This window comes from Phoenix dactylifera, chromosome 14 (assembly GCF_051530095.1).
Source record: "Phoenix dactylifera cultivar Ajwa chromosome 14, Ajwa_hap1_PhDact_Kaust_v1.1, whole genome shotgun sequence".
NCBI lineage: Eukaryota > Viridiplantae > Streptophyta > Magnoliopsida > Arecales > Arecaceae > Phoenix > Phoenix dactylifera.
In genome coordinates, this window is record NC_143203.1 from 1,944,202 (window position 1) to 1,962,130 (window position 17,929).

Sequence of the window (17,929 nt, forward strand, 5' to 3'; positions counted from 1 at the left end):
TTTGATTGTGACCCCGGAAAAATAATTGGGCGGTTCTAGTCGGTGAGCCTGGGAAAACCGACCGAGTTCGTTGTGAGCTCGTAAAACAACAAGTTTGGTTGTGAGCTTGGAAAACAACCGGCTGTAATCCAAGGGGATTATAGTGAATTCCCAAGTGAGACTTGGAGAGTGGACGTAGGAGCAAGGGTTAGCTCCGAACCACTATAAAACTTTGTGTTTGTGTTGGATTGTCTCTCTTCTTCTTCCTCTCATATCACTCACAGCACTTAGCATTAATTAAATAACTTGCAATAGTTTTTAATTAATCATCCATAACGTTTTAATTATCTAAATTATTTTAAAACCCAATTCACCCCCCCCCCCTCTTGGGTTGTCTATCTGGGCAACAAAGGATAAAAGGAGGCAAGAGGAAGAAGAAGACTCAAAACAAGCTGAAAGTGTAGAACTACCCATCAGGAACTAGAAAAAAGACCTAGTAGAGAATGAATCTTCGAATGGAGGCACAAAAGGAGTGGCCACACAAACCCTACGCTTGCCCTCTTTGTCTCTAAATTTCGGAGTAGAAGGGAACAGGCTAAATGGGTTGTTGCATCTGCCCACTCTACTTATAAAGAATATGGGTGACCCATTTCGATACAGAGCCTCACCAACTTCGACTGCATGTCACCCAGACATTTTTCCTCCAGCAATCTCCTAAATCGCCATCAGACTTTAAGCATCTATTCAGCTAGCAGACATCCCTTCCGTAATTACAACACCTTGAAAATGACCAAAATGGCCACACCTCTTAGAAATGCAGAATCTGAAAATCTCCATGCCAATATTAAGAAAGTGATTATAGAGAAGTGATCCTGATAATCACCAGGCTACATGAGCAATCTTCACTAGTCAACCCTACTAAGGGGACTACTTTCGCAACCTAAGCTAGTAGGCTTGGTTCGGCTATGGAAGTGGGGGGCAAATGATGTATCTCAGAACCGAAGCACCACTCATATGAAGGGTTGACCAACCAAAGCCCGCCATGAAGCCTCGGAATTGACAATTGAAGCTCGCCATGTGGTAAGCCAAAAGCGAGCGGCTAGCTTCGAATTTCAAAAGACCCATAAACTTGGCAATATCATAGCCATAATCTTGAGCAGTCTCTGGAGTCATGCCAACCAAATAGGCAGGATATGATATTCGTGCAAATGCATGTACCTAATTTTTGGAACATGCAGAGGCCTGTCAACGCTCGAATTCTTGGGCAACAGGTGCTCGCCTTCGCATATACAACCACTCTCCAGGGGACCTTCCATGCAAGTGCTCATGTACCCTGGCAAACTATTGAGAACCTCCTCTGTTTACTAAGCATCGTGTTAACTTAGGCATCTAAGGGTCCTTCGCCGGATACACTCCGGCAAGAGAACTTCATTTTTGCTGTTTTAGGTCGGAGCTCAATCACAGACCAGGAGCCCGACTGCAACTTTTCCTTCTGAATCGCAGCCTTTCATTACCCGAATAGCTCATTGTCGAGCACTCCAGGGTCTCTCTCGCCCAACGCTTGGGATAGGCCGGTTCGTAGAGGCAACAACAGCCATTTTCAATCTCCTCTCAGCATTTTTTTGTTTTCCTTTGCATCAATCTTAAAGGCTAGTGTCTCTCTCTCTCTCTCTCTCCCCCCATTCAATCTCCTACCATTCTCCTTGAACATTTGAACTCTTATTTTCCTAACAAGATAAATAGAGTCATGGTTATAATATTATTATATCCTAGTTTCTATAGATATTCAAGTTACCAAATCGTAGACTAAGAATATTGTTGCCAATGTAGGCTTTGCACTCTGTCTAACGTTGCTGTCCGTCAATCACATACACGAGAGAATGTTCATGGAAAGCATCAGTACGAGGTAGTAATAGCTAATAACTGTATATGTGGCCAATCAAGCTTGCTCCAGAAGTGCAACAGTTTCAACGGTGTTGAGCCAATAGATTCCAATGTCTTCGAACGAGTGGGCCGAGATCAATGTTCCGTCAATAATGGCCAACGTATTTTTCAAGGCTCTGATATCAAATTTAGATATGCCTAGGATGCTCAATTTGACAACTCGCCAGCTCATGAAGTTTTCATTTTATTTTATGTTTTTTGATGAGGTTTTTATTTGTTTGGTGGGATTAGTTATTCATGAGATCAGACTAGCTCCATGAAGAAAGAAAATATTATATTTTTTTCAAAATGTGAAAGTTGAGATATGCTTTATCTGATAAATAAAGTTTTTTCTTTTTTTAAAAACTGCTAAATGTAGTTACTACATTCTGTATAATATTTGATGCAGTAAAAAACGAATAGCATTTCAGCCTCTTTTGTCCGATAACAATAAATTATAGTGTTGCAACGGCCATCAACGGCTATACAATTAATGGTTATATTAATATCATTGTCCACATCAAGTTCCTTTTTTTTTTTCCATCCCTTTCTACTCCTTCCCATATGTCATGTGACTCCATCGAAGGTGCCTAACCATCTAGACAAAGTCATTGATAGGACACTTGCATGAACCACCATCTTTACTAGAAAACAAAAACCTTTATGATATTCCAAAAGAGAGACTCACAAAACCCCAAAATATAGGTTATAAACTTGCTTTAGAGTTCTACCCCAATCAGAACTTTGAGGTCAGGACAGCAAATATGAGAAAATACCATTCAACCTCCTTAATGGGTTTCAAATTGGCCTGAGTCCAAACCAATGCATCGACCGGCACCTCAAATATATTTGGTTTTCGTAATTGAAAAGATTAATTTAGGTGCTTGAGAAGAGTTATGAGGCCAGTTTAAGAGTGTGAGTCGAGTAGGAAACCACAAATATAGGTTGATAATTGCTGACCCTCTCAACCCATTTCAAATATCTATTTTTGGATTATGGTTAACACCGGTCAAGCCCTGGCCCAACCGTCTTGACCATTTTCAGAAAAAAAATGACCAATTGGATCTCCTTGATCCTCTTTCATAAAAACCTTCCAATATTGGACCAAGGATGTGTCATGAGAATGGAGATTCTTAGCATATTCATCCATTTCTTAGTTAAGAAAACATATACATTAATTCCATCAATTATTATGCACCAGACAAAGGAAAAAATTCCATTAATTATTGGATCTACTCAATCCTAATGCATTAAAAAAGTTTTCTTAATCGGTGTACCCTGTGAATCCAGTCCTAATATGGGAACATATCAAAATCTTTCAAATTATATCATTTCAGTGACATCACATTATTTGATTTTTTTTTTTTTTTTGGTAAAAACAAAAGCATCATACGGATACATCCAAAAAAAAAGTAAAAAGCAGTACATAACGGAAGTATCATACATCATATTATTTGATTAGTACCGTAATCCGGAGGAGAGATGATTGTTCCGACTTCCAACATGCGGATCATGCTTGGTCCGACCCAATCCAACCCGTTAGCCGTTGGTTTTTTTTTCTATTTCCCCTCTAAATAAGGCCAGACTCCCAACTTCCTCACCATAAGGAGCCAAAGCCAGTCAGCATGGGAGCCACCCTCAGCATCTTCGTAGCCATTCTTCTTCTTTCCGTCGCCAATAGAGGTAAACAAATATTCTCCTCTATCGCCAACCAGACCCAAATTTATGCCTGTTTGAACTCATTTGATCTTCTACCTGTTTGCGGTCGATGTAGGCTGCGGAGCGCCACGCGGTGTACCAGACATCACCTTGGATCAGGCGAGGACCGGCAGTGTCGTCGAGGGGAAGCCGGAGTACGAGGTGACAGTAAGCAACAATTGTGAGTGTGCTCAGTCTATGGTGTTCGTGCAGTGCCATGGCCTCAGCAGTGTCGAGCCGGTGGATCCTCGGGCCATCAAACCGGTGGATGGTGAGCGTTGTATTGTCCGAGGGCCAGCCAATCCCCAGTTCAAGTATGCATGGATGACACCCCAGGACTTCCCTGTGGTTAGCTCTCAGGTTCTCTGCTAATAAAGATTCCAAGGCGTCTTGTGCTTCTAATTTTGGATGCTAAGTTATGAGATCTTGGTCCGTTGTTTTGGTGCTACTGTCATAAAATGGGAACTCGTTCTGCTGGGTTTGATGGTTGTCAGCTTTCAAGTTAGTAATTATGAGTCGATTTATTTGTGAACAAATTATGGTTAGTTTGTTTATAATCCATATGATGACCCAAATAGCACACTAGAGGAAAACTGAGCTATCCCGATGCTTTTTTTGACCTATAGCGACGCTTATAAGCATCGGCTAAAGTACCGCCGACGCAATCTAAAGCGTCGCCAAAGCGTCGGCGATACCAGAGTGGCAAAATTTTTTGCCGACGCATGACGAAAGCGTCGGCAAAAACAGAGATATGCCGACGCTTATATAGCGTCGGCAAAAAACACGTATTTGCGTCGGCAATAACCCGACGGTATGAAATTCTCACGGTTTACGTCCTGGTTTTCGCCGACGCTATTTAGCGTTGAAAATTTACGACGCTTTTAAGCGTCGGTAGATCCTTATTCAAGTGCTGTGCGACGAGGTCTTTCCCCGACGCTTAAAAGCGTCGTAAAGTTTCGACGCTACATAACGTCGGTGAAAGCGTGCCAGTACTGTGCCACGAGGTCTTTTACCGACGCTTTATTGTTTTTTTTAAAAAAAATAAAAACACGAATTCATATTATAAAACGCATATTACAAAACAGTCATTATAACAATATAAACCTGTATTAAATTGATACATTGATACAAACACTCAGATCATTCGAAATATGAATATTGTCATATCTGATTAAAAATTTGCTTAATAGACTTCAAATTACAATGTACTCTGAAAAATAAGAAACATATACATATCAAACTCATAAAAGATAATCTAGAATGCATCAGAGACGGGATTCAGCTCCATCATCATCATCTCTACAAGCGTTTGAAGAATCAAGAATCTACAAAAAAAAAAAGAGAAACCTTAGAAGTTAGGAATAATGTGATACATTAACTCATATATCATAATTGATAATATGTAAAGTATTGAAATATATATAGTTATTTACCTGAGAAGGTAGAAATCGTTGTAACATGGATGAAATATTCGTAAGCTGAGACTGCAAATTTGCTTGGTTTTGCTTCAGCTCTTCAATAGTTGCTTGAAGATGACGAACTTGTACAGTGTTACTACCTTCTCTGGCATTTCTTGTATATGTGCCCACTGAAGACAACTGAGTGGGGGTAACTCCAACGCCGTAACCCCGCATTCGACCATAACGCTCTGGGCCCATCAATTCAGCAAGCACTTGAGCTTCAATATGATTGTTCGCGTCGGATGATGATGACCCCCCGACGCGCTCTGAAATAAGATTTGTTGCCCTATCCTATATCTCTCAAAAAAAAATCAAATTAATGTATGCCAATAATAGAACAAAAAAAAAAATACGGCACAAGTCAAAGATGAATACATACAACTATATCTCTTGACTCCTCCCGGACAAAGCTGCCATCTCGGTGGGTGTGAGTCATCTTATAAAACTCCACCCTACCAGGCTCCCTTCCATTATCATCTATCTACAACAAAAAGTATATTTCACGAGTATACATGCTATATGATAGAATAATTTAAGATAAATTTAAAGAGTTTCAAAAAAACTTACGAATTCAGCTCTACGCCTCGCATAACTCATGGAGCCTGAAGTGTGAGGAACAGTCTGCGATGCTCGAGCAGCTCTACCAATATTGGAATATGTCTTCCCCGAAAAACAATAAACAATGTAATTTATATAATGTATAAATTTCTAATCTATAATAATATTAAATACAATCTAAGGTATTGAAAAAAAATACACAACCTGAGCTTTCTCGGAAAACCAGTAGTGGACAAGTTCCCTCCACTGATGAGAGATTGCATCTGGAGGACAAACACGGGCCACCTCCTCTTCAGTCATGCCCTCGTGCTTCCAATCCGCCTTTAGCTTTGCCTTATATTCTTTTCATTTGCGGTTGACGGACTTCAGCACCCAATCATGGCTATTTGCAGGAAGGACAAACTTTGTCTACATCAAAGTCAAAAATGTTATAGCAATGTTAAATCAAAAAATAATTGAAGATAGTAAGCAACTTCAATTCTTTACCTCAACAACTCTAAGAAGCTCAATCTTATACGAAGGAAGCATTTCATTCTATTTCGTATAGTTGAGCGGACACAATTGTCCCTTCCGCGCAACTGATCCTAAAAAAGTGGATAAAATGCTTGCAGCATTCTTGATGGGCTGCCCCAGTTCGTTGCAATGGATGACAATGTTCTCATCCTCAGGTAGGCTCCATACGTCCCGTGCTCAAGTGGGCCCTCGTGTTCTCCTCACTCTCCCCAGTCCATCTATAAAATAACAAGTCCATTAAAGGTAAATGATTTAAAATAGTTAGATTGTAAGAGAAATTAATATAAAAACTATAAATCAAATTACCCAGGACGTCCACGTCATCCGTGTCTGGACGATCTGCAGGTGGGGCGTGCTCAGACTGGGACCCGGACTGAGTATGGGGCTCATCGGGCTGCTGGCACTACCAGAAAACACGCGTATAGTGACGGAGATTCCCGTCACTATACCGTGTTTCCAGTTACTAATATGGAATTTGTGACCGGAGCTCCCGTCACTGACTTGGTTACAAAAACACGCGTCACTAAATTCTCAGTGACGGCGGCGATTCCCGTCACTAACCCCCGTGATAGAACCGCTGTCACTAAGCCGTTACAAATTCAAGAATTAAATATTTAAGAAATTATGTATTTTCCGTCACTATCTAGTTGCGGAGTTAGTGACGAAGGTAACTTGGTCACTGATTTTGTCACAGAATGCGGTCACAAGTTTGGTCACTGATCTGTCACAACCTTTAGTGACAGATTTAGTCGTCACAGACATGGTCACACATTTTGTCACTACATTTGTCATTAATCCCGTCACTGACCTAGTGATAAGTTTACCGTCACTAATTGGTTACAAACGCGCTGAGCAAAATCAATTTTTATTAACCAAAATCCTGTCACTAAGTTTATGACTGCTCGTCACAATACTTGGTAAACAATTTAGTAACCAAAATTTGGTCACCGATCACAATCTAATAACCTTGTACATTTGGTACATTGATTGGCTCATAATAATAATAATAATAATAATAATATCATTAATAGCAAAGGCATTCAACATTACGCAAAAGTTATTTTAAATGTCATTCAAAATTGGCATCAACATGTTCTGAATCCATCAAAATCAAAATCTAAAAATATGTCATAAAGATCAACAGAGATTTCATTCCTCCTAGGAATGCAAAGACCTATCATCTAAGGCAAAAACAATCATAATGAAGCATGATCAGCAGAACCAGAATCACCATTACTCCCCCGATCTGCATGCCTTGGTCCAAAGCCAATCTCTTCTCTCATCTTTTGAAGAACCTCCTCTTGCCATTTTTTCTTTTCCTGCTCAAGAATACGTAGAAGGTCTTCATGAGTGTACAGCTCTGGAGCTTGACTTGTAGAGGTGGAAGAGGATGATGATTGCCCAATAATTCCAGTGAGATCCTCTAGGGGACTAAAGCCATAGACATGGCCATGAGTTGGGACACCAGTTGCCTCAAACCACGAGTCATAATCACGTGGAGGAGCATCTGAGGTGGAGGCATCACCATATTTTTTGGAGTATTCAGCTGAATACTTTGCCTGCCAGTTGATTTAAAAGAAGAGAAAAACATTATGGTGGATCAAACAAGAGATAAACATGAGCAAGCTCAATAATATTTATGAATCATAAAAAAATTATACTTACCATGACAGCTTCACTTCTCTTATCTACATATCCTTCCATGCCTTGCTTTGTCTTATGCGTCCGATTAAAAGATTCAACTATTGTTGGCTCCCTACCTAACTTTAATTTCTACAAAAGAGAAAAGAAAAAAATTCATTAACATATAATGGGCTAATTTAAGATGATTGAACAATAATATAAAAATTATTATAGAAATCTAATTGAATAAAGATATGTACCAGTCGTTCGTCATGATTGACAAATGCGATTGATCCTCCACAGTGTTTAGAGATGCTACCATTCTTCATGGTGTTTCTATTATTTTTGTTGGCTTCTGATTTCTTCTTCCATTTTGGGGAGATCCAAATATCAATTAGCTTATTCCAATTTTCTCTAGAGATCCAATTAGGGGGTTTATCACGGGCTTTATTTAAATCTCCTTTTGCTTCCAGAAGCTTTTGGCTTCTGACCCTCCCTAATGAGATTTCAACCGTCGCTGACAATGCTTGTCCCAAACTTGATGCACATGATGCAATTGTCCTGGAAGAATTGTGTGTATCTCCTAACAATATATAGGTCGCAAGTAATCAGACTTATTAATTGGCATGTGTAACAAGGGCAAAAGTTAATGATAAGAAATATAAATTAATTACATCACCTCAAATTTGTTCCACATTCCAACTTTAGCATGTGCAGGGACCTCCCTCCATGACAACCACGGACCATTGAAAAATTGGCGCATGATAGCAACAGCTTTGTGACTGACCTCATAATCAAGAAACCTGCAATTTAAAAAATATTCATTAGAAAATAAATTAAATACTTTAAATGCAATAAACACATAAATTCAAATTAGTGATATAAGAAAGTGATATTTTCATACATTCCTCTTGTGCACCTAACAATCACTTTTCCATTTGCATCAACAGGGGCTTTAAGGGTTGGTTCTCGGCCATTGCTCTGTCTTGGATCAATCCTAAGTTCATCATTCATCTGATCCTCATTCATTGTATCCTCATGATTTTGCACTGCACCATTCATTTCTTCATCGTTTATTTCTTCATTTGTATCCACCTCTTCAATCATGTCCCCATCAGGAATGTAATCATCATCATCATGACAATCCTCGACACGCTCAGGCAACCTAGAAGGTTGAGGAGGAACTTGAGTAGCAGCCAGTATTAAAGCTGCTTTTCCATTACCTCTTGGTTTCCCTTTTTTCTTGGCCATAACTGCACAACAATAAAAAGTTGTAGTTATTTCACAATGTAAATGTCAACAAATCCAATCAAAGTAAAGAACAATCAGTGGACCTGTTGCTTTCCCTTTGCTCTTTCTCATGTCTGCACAATTATAATTTATAAGTCTAAAATTAGTTATATTAGCATTCACAAAGTTGCATGTTGTATTTTAATCTTCCTCAGCCTCATGCTCCTCTTCCTCGGTTTGTTCATCTTCAAAATCTTCTTCTTCATCCTCAAAGTCCTCTTCCATTTGGTTAGTTGTCAACTCAATTTCTGCTGCATCAATATCTCTGCATCTCTATTAACACCAACCAAAATGTCTGGATCATCAAGCTCATCTGTCATTGAGATTGGGGTAGGAATCCTGTGGTTTTCTTCTTGATAAAAATCAAGAAAATTTTCTTCTGTCACACTAGGAGTGAACCTACCTCTAGCTTTTGTCTTAATTACTGCCCACCACAATCTTCGATTCTTCTTCTTACCTGGGTAACCAGTATAGAACACCTGATGTGCTTGTTGAGCTAATACAAAAGGATCATTGGTTGGAAGTCTTAGTTTGTAATTGATCTCAACGAGGCCATGTTGAGGGTGCACTTTCATACCCTTGTCTCTATCATACCAGTCACATTTGAATAACACTACTTTATTACCAACCCCAAAATAGTCTAACTCGATAATGTCAACCAACATCCCATAATAGTCACTCTCAAAGTCATTGTAACTGCTTCCCTTAATGCACACACCACTGTTGAAGGTTCTTTTATCCTTTCCATATTCTTTGGTGTGAAATCTGTACCCATTCACAAAGTAGCCTTTATAACATTTAACTTTATTTCCAGGGCCATATGATAGGTCCTTTAAGCGCCCATCAACATGATTTTTACTGTCATTAACCTAGCATGATAAAAATAATATCATAAGAATAAATCAAGAGAAAGTCTAATTTATTATTATATTTATGAATTATGTACTCACATATGACCTAAATCAAGCCGGAAACTCCATTTCGCGTCGTCTTTCCAAATCTATTTGGCTTATATTTGGACAAGATTGCCGGATATAATCATCAAAATACCTACAAGACAAAAGCTATAATCACATATATTGTACTCCATATGCATTTTTAAGGATGATTATAATTAAGTACTTGTGTAACTTACTTTCCAAAAGGTTGAACCTCCTCACAATTCAGAAGAACATATAATTCAGCAGCATTAAACTCCTGAGTAGTCAAATGCCTTCCAAAAGGTTTCCCAAAAGGCCGACCTTGATGAGTAAAAATGGATAGACGATCCACGAGATCAAACTCCCCTTCGTCTTCATTACGGGGAACTTGATTTAACCTCGTTTGTATAGAAGGCTCAAAATAATGCGAACAGAAAGTTGATATTTCTTCTATGATGTAAGCCTCGACAATAGAACCTTCAATCGATGCTCGATTCTTTACCTTCTGCTTTATATCATGCATAAGCCTATAAATAAGATTAATATGTTAATTTCTCAAATTTAATGGATACAAAAAAACTATTTAATGAATTTATAGAAATTGTTACCTTTCAAAGGGGTACATCCATCTGTACTGCACGGGCCCCCCAACCTTAGCTTCATAAGCTAGATGAACAGGTAAGTGCTCCATTGAGTCAAAAAATGCAGGAGGAAATATCTTCTCAAGTTTGCAGAGAGTTACCACAATATTTTTCTCAAGAACCTCCATATCTTGGACACGCAAAGTTGTGTTGCATAAATCTCTAAAATAACAGCTTAATTCTGTCAATGCATCCCACACTGGTGCTGGCAATACTTCACGGAATGCAATTGGAAGCAATCTCAACATGAAAATATGACAATCGTGACTTTTTAACCCGTAAAACTTATAATCATCCAGGTTAACACACTTCGATATGTTTGAAGCATATCCATCAGGGAGTCTTAACCCTTTCACCCACTCGCAGACCTCCATTGCTTGGTCTTTGGACAATACATAGGAAGCTGGAGGCTTAACTAGCTTTCCATTAACAAATTGAATCCTCAACTTAGGACGCTTGCAATACAGCTCTAAATCTTGCCTTGCTTTCACATTATCTTTAGTCTTCCCTTTTACATCCATACAAGTGTAAAATATATTGAGAAACACATTTCGAACAATATGCATGACATCTAAATTGTGTCGAATAAGTAGTGTATGCCAATAGGGCAACTCCCAAAATATGCTCCTTTTCACCCAATTATGATCTTTACCGAATCCAGGAATGGTGTGCTTAGGGGCTTTCAAACCAAAAGTTATATTAGGCAAGGCAGAGACCCTATTTTTCAACTCCTCACCAGACAGTCGAGGAGGTGGGGGGTCTGTCTCTATTCTACCATTGAAGAAACCATCAACTTAGTATCTGTATGCATGGTCCATGGGCAAGAATTGACGATGGCAGTCAAAAAAAAAAGTCTTCCCACCATGTTGTAGTGTAAAAGTTTTTGAGTTCTCCATACAATACGGGCATGCCAACTTTCCATGTGTACTCCATCCTAAAAGCATGCCATATGCAAGAAAATCGTTGATAGTCCACAATAAAGCTGCCTTCATTTGAAAATTCTCTTTTCTAAAAATGTCATAAGTGGTGACCCCTACTTCCCACAATATTTTAAGTTCATCAATCAAAGGCCTAAGCAAGACATCGATACTTTTGCCGGGGCTCTTAGGTCCAGAAATGACTAAACTTAGAAAAATGTAGGGTCGTTTCATACATATTGATGGTGGAAGATTGTAAACTGTTACGAAAACTGGCCAACAAGAATAAAACGAGCTGATTGGCTAAAAGGGATAAAACCATCCGTACATAACCCAAGTCTCACATTACGAGGCTCGGTAGAAAAGAATGGATGAATGCGGTCAAAGTGCTTCCAAGCCTCCCCACAAGCAGGATGCACCATCTCATCTGAATCACCTCCCTTTACATGCCATGACATGTTTTCAGCCGTTCTGCTTGACATAAAAAGCCTCTGAAGTCTTGGTGTTATTGGAAGATATCGCAACCTTCTATAAGGAACATCTTTTCTTCTACCACCACCATCATTTCTTCTGAGTTTATATCGAGGATGACCACAAATAGTACACTCAATCAAATTCCCTGTTTCCTTATAGAATAGCATACAATTATTCTCACAAACATCAATACTTGTATACTCCAACCCCAACTTTCGAAGCATCTTCTTTGATTGATAGAAATCAAGGGGCAGCTTCTCACTTTTCGGCAACATATTCTTCACTATTTTCATGATTCGATCATAGCAAGATATACTCATATTAAATTCAGACTTGCAATTTAATAATTGACTAATAGCAGATAACTTAGAGTGTTTTTTACACCCTTCCCATAAAGGTACTTCTGCATCTTTCAACAAAGAATAAAAATCTGCAGCATCCTTATTTGGCTCTTCCTCATGATTAACTTCAAGTGCACTACTCAAATGAAGTTCCTCTTCTGGACCCATAGCTTCCATCACCATGGTTCTATATTGCTGACCATGTTCACAACCAACATCCATTGATGTGGATGCTTCTACTGCACTTGTACTTACAGGAGCAACTGCACCAAGTAACTCTCCATGTGCAAACCATGTTGAATACCCCGGTGTAAACCCCTTTCTCAACAGATGAACATTGACCGTATCACGGTTAAGAAATTTCCGGTTGTCACATCTCATACAAGGGCATCTAATCTTATCACCACTACAATACTCTAACTGAGTAAATGCAAACTCAAGGAACCCTTTAACTCCATCACAGAACTCAGCTCTTATATAACCATTTTCACTAAGTCGGTGGTACATCCAATTACGATCAACTGACATAGTTCCTCTAAAAATCAAAAAAATAAAACAACATTAGAAAGCCTAGAAAATATTAAAAATCGGGCCATTAAAAAAAGAAAACAATATAAGAAAAACCGGACCATTAAAGAGATGATAAAAAAAGAAAGCAACATAAGAAAAACCGGACCATTAAAAACACGAAAGGCAAGATCATAAAAAATGTAAAAGAAACAAAAACTGGTATGATATTTATGAAGATGAGAAGTTATCATAAGAATGACAAAAATAAGTCATTCAATTTTGTCCTAGCATCATTGACATTAAAAAAACATTCAATCTTTATAAAAAGCTGAACATAAGGAATTAATCTTTACAAGTTATCTCTTCATTCATCTAATACCAGCAATATTCAAAAAGCATTTAATCTTTACAAAGACAAGGAATACAAGTCAAATCATCCAAATTTACATATGGAATACTATCTGCTTCACATAGAACAAATGTCAATATACATGATCGCCTCTGATGCTAGGAAAGCAGGTACTTCTTAGCAAGCTTTTTGACCAGCTTCTTGATTGCACACTGGAAATAAGTCACAACCATGAAGCAACACCATTTTCCACCACTTTCCATTTTTCCTTGCAGATGAACAATGATTGTAGAAATGAATAACATGACGAAGAAATTAAAATCCATGAACTTTACAGAGTCAAGTTAAAGTTTTGAGAAAATTTTCAAAAATGTAAACCAATGTCATAAGAAGCATGACTGGCATGCTTTGAAGTACTATTCAACAATTATGAAAATAAATTTTGCAAGTTGATGAAGAATCAATAATTGATACTCTTTTTTAAGTATTAGATCTCTAATGGGCCCAAGTTTGGTGCTTGACGAATGATATTCATAGGAAAGCTCAAATATATCACAATACACAAAGATTAGATTTCCTACAAAGGTCCAAGTAAATAAAATATATTCAATTATATTACATTAAATTAGAGGTTACTGTAGATTCAGATTTAGGAGCAAAAAAAATTGCACCAATGATACACAACTCTTCCCTTAATATTTTCACATGAACAATAAAAAAATGGAGATTAATCATTGAGAGCTAATAGTATCGGACCATTGGAACCACAATATCTGATGTTGAAACTCTTGAAACAAAGTACTACTATAATCCTTGGCAGCTGGAAACACAAGCCTTTAGTCAATGATTTCATCAGTTTTTCAGTTGAAGTTAAAACATGCGCCAAAGAGTGAGATCTGTTTGTGATGTTTTGCAATTTCTCCGTGCCAGATCTTTCTGAAAGATAAATTCAACGTACCCTATGGTTCTCTGATCTCTCTCTCTCTCTCTCTCTCTCTCTCTATCAGCATGAAGTATTTTTCTCTGATGCTTTTTCCACACAAACAAGGGAAGAACATCTTGCTCTCATACGAAAAAGTCTTTAATAGAAGTGGCAAATTAAGCTGCCTTATAAGACTAAAATGAAGGAACAAATGGCTTGCAGTTTCTTCACAAGAGGTTTATCTAATGAGTTTTGTTTCTTGTCATTTAGAAGAACCCCCAAGAACATATATTCTCTAAATCCTGGCTGCTTCATATTTCTCAAAAAGAAAAAAGGGAAGAAAAAAAAAAGAAATAGTTGCTGCTCCATGTCACAACATGAGATATTGTGGTTCCAAACTTAACAGACACTATTAATCAAAAACTTCGTCTGCTAAAACGAAACATCAACAGGAAATTAAGGGAAACAAACCCTGCTTCACCACAGCATCTTAAAAATCCTGCTTCACCACAGCATCTCAGAAAGGAGATTAAAATGTATACATTTACATCCACATCTGGAATCTTGGATCATGTATATAATGACTAGATGAAGATGAACACAAAGAGATGTAAACACAGGATCATGTATATAATCGAAAGGCACGGCGATCAAGCGCGGCGCCGGATCCACAGGGGGAGACCCTCGGTAGGTTCCTTCCCCCTTCCTCTTCCTCTTCTTCGTTTCTTTTATTTTGTTATCATGAGGTAAAAGGAAATGGGGTTAGGGTTTACCTCCGGGAAGAACCAGTTGTGGGTTCTGAAAACCCTAGCCGACGAGCAAGAAACAGGGGAGCGTCGACGGGGTGACGTAGCCACGATGATCTCGTCCCGGGCGAGAAGGAGATGAACACAGGCGCCGAGCAAAGAGACAATGAAACCCTCGGTAGGTTAGGGTTTACCTCCGGGAAGACCAGTTGTGGGTTCTAAAAATTCTAGCCGACGAGCAAGAAGGAGGGGGGCGTCGACGAGGTGATGTAGCCGCGATCGGGAGGCATGATGTAGCCGTGGTCGCCGTCGGCAAGGGGGAGCCGGAGAGGAGAGGCCGGAGGTGGAGGAGAGGAGAGGAGATGGGAAGCCGCGATGCCAAATCCCTAACCACGCCAATCTTTTAATCGAGACCAAGTGCTTCGAGTCACAGGCTCACCCAGCTCCAAATCGGGACGGGACTGCAAGCCAAATTTCATATTAAACTATTTTTTATCTATAAGGCTGATTGGACTAAGTCGGTGTGCAAGCCAAATTTCATATCAAACTATTTTTTATCTATACGGCTGATTGGAAGAAGGCTGATTGGACGGAACTTGCTGGAAAAAATATTTTTGAACTATAAAGCATGGTAAAAAAAATTCCAGACCTTCTTCCAAAATCCAATCCCATTGCAGGAAAGTTGCAATAGGGGTACAAATGGGTCATGGCCAACACCATGAGATTTGAAAATGAGAAGGAATTTGAGTTTTCTGGAGAGCGATTGGAATTTGAGTTATCGAAGAAATTTGGGCGAAACGGCGGGCATACTTAGTTTCATTTTGGATTTTTCTCCTTTTATCTTTTTTTAATTTAGATTTACTCAAAAATAATATTTTTAATATTTATGGAATTAAAAATTAAATTTGGTGACGGAAATTTTTGTCAATAACCTGTCACCGCCAAAAATAATCTTTTAAAAATTTATAAATACTTGGGTTACGATATTTGTGACGGCTGAATTTATCACTGCGGGGTTGCAATTTCGGTTATCATTTTGCTGACAGATATCCCGTCACTATGATGGTTACTAAGTTTTGGCGCCCATCCTACCCGCGCATTCTGTGACCGGTCTGTCACTAATCGGTCACTAAGTTTACACCACGGTGACCAAATTTCTGGCGGTCACTAATCAGTCATAAATAGTGACTGATAACGGTCCGTCACTAATTTTCCGTCACTATATGCGCGTTTTCTGGTAGTGTGGGAACGATCAGAAGTAGATCCCACGGATGTGTGCTGAAACTCAATATTTCTGAAACGTTTTCCTCGCGGCATATTGTAATCTAGTATGCGCAAAAAAGAATCAATATTAGTTAAATATTAAAAGTACATTACTTTTAATATTCTTATAACTGCCACCATCCTCTTCTGAATTGAGAATATTTAAGATAGTCTTCTCAACTATATTGTAATCCCGCACCAAACCCCTTATTCTCTCACAATTAATAAATATCACATGTTTCATTTATTTCTTCTTCATCTCACATATCATCACAAACCTCCCTTTCTTTAATTGCAATTGCATTTATCACATTTGTCAATACTAAACAAGTTTATGGCACTGTTGGAACCCCCATTACATGTCCATGAGATATCTCCCGCATGGATAAGTAGAGATGAAGTGTAGAACTGTAAAGAAATAAAAGCCACCAGATTGAGAGAAGCATTTGATGCATTATCCTCAACCTTCACGGAAACTGGCAGTCACATTCACAAAGAACCAGGCATCCCTAAGAACTCGGGATTGTGTAACTACAGCAACCCTCGGTCTTGCACTTCAAAAGGAAATCAGCCATCCAAAAGTCCCTATGTCATAGTCATCTAATAAACCTCTGTTTGTCTAATTGCTTAGCAAAGTGATGTATGTAAACTAAATTCCATATAAGGATACATGACAAAAGCTGAAGCCTATGTAAATGCCATTAGTAAAATATAAAGGCAAATTTGCAAGAGTAAGAATTATCCCACTCTAAGATTGTACTTAAGCCACTAAAATTGCCTCCTTTGTCAAACAGACAACTCGCCAAAATAGATATCTCGTAACAAGTGGGTTTAAGGAATACTACCATCCTCACTCATATGAAAAAAATATAATAAAAGTTGTTCTTTTTGAAGATCAAAATTGGACTTTTGATCAAAAAGAATGCCAATTGTTTGTTAATTTTTGTATATGAGTCTTTGGTCCCACGGATGTGTGCTGAAACTCAATATCTCTGAAACGTTTTCCTCGCGGCATATTGTAATCTAGTATGCAAAAAAAGAATCAATATTAGTTAAATATTAAAAGTATAGAAATAATTTATAAATTGTAAAATAATTTAATGCATAAAACTAATGTTTTACTTACCATTAAGAAACTAGCCAGCTCTCATTCAAAATCCATCCTAACCAAACTAGTAGAATTCAGTTCATCAATTGGCGGAACATTAAAAGGCATACACTGAGTATAAGTCTCATCATCCTCCTCTGCTAATCCTTTTTTCATATCATACAAGTCCCTAGATTTAGTCTTAATAACAACAGACCAATCTTTATCTTTAGAGTCTTGCACGAAGAACACTTGTTGAGCTTGAGATGAAAAAACAAATGCGTCATCTTTCAATAGCACACCAGTATGTATCAACCTTGAAAAATTTAATAGTGTGAAGCCATTTATATCTTGCCTCAAACCTCTAGATGAGTTTATATCCACCCAATCACATCGAAATAATACTACCTTAAAGTTTCCGTAATAATCCAACTCATAAACATCTGTTAGGGCACCATAATAATTTTTTCCGTCCGCCTCAACCATAACTCCACTATTTTGGATTTTTCTAAATTTTTCACGTTTTTTTGTATGAAATTTAAAACCATTTATAATGAACCCATCATATCTGTTGACAATATTATTCAGACCTCGAGCAAGGACTAATAATTCATTGGAACAATGTCTCTCCATCATGGTTGGTACCTAAAAAATTTAAGTCAGATAATAATTAATTTTACAAAGTTTCGATCATAGAATATTATAAAAGACCTAA

General features: G+C 38.2%; 2 protein-coding genes and 1 pseudogene across 3 annotated transcripts; 1 reads left to right on the forward strand and 2 right to left on the reverse strand.

Moving 5' to 3' along the window:
* Positions 1-3,651: 3,651 nt before the first annotated feature.
* LOC120112800 (TPD1 protein homolog 1-like) lies at positions 3,652-3,972 on the forward strand (the record flags this gene model as incomplete). Its single annotated transcript, XM_089927281.1, has 1 exon — positions 3,652-3,972. A coding segment is annotated over one exon (321 nt), but the record flags the coding sequence as incomplete, so codon positions are not given.
* Positions 3,973-7,252: 3,280 nt separating this feature from the next.
* Positions 7,253-9,297, reverse strand: LOC103699002 (uncharacterized). Of its 2 annotated transcripts, none has more exons than XM_089927333.1 (3): positions 8,015-8,243; positions 7,797-7,904; positions 7,253-7,690 (listed from the first exon to the last, which is right to left on the reverse strand). In XM_089927333.1, the coding sequence occupies exons 1-3, from the start codon at positions 8,081-8,083 to the stop codon at positions 7,328-7,330; spliced, it is 540 nt and encodes a 179-aa protein (XP_089783459.1). In that variant the 5' UTR covers positions 8,084-8,243; the 3' UTR covers positions 7,253-7,327. The 2 variants fall into 2 exon arrangements, 1 of the variants encoding a protein (XP_089783459.1); XR_016398372.1 differs by adding an exon at positions 8,659-9,297 and having other exon boundaries at positions 7,414-7,904; positions 8,015-8,557.
* Positions 9,281-13,001, reverse strand: LOC120111473 (uncharacterized; annotated as a pseudogene).
* Between the last annotated feature and the right edge of the window lie 4,928 nt (positions 13,002-17,929).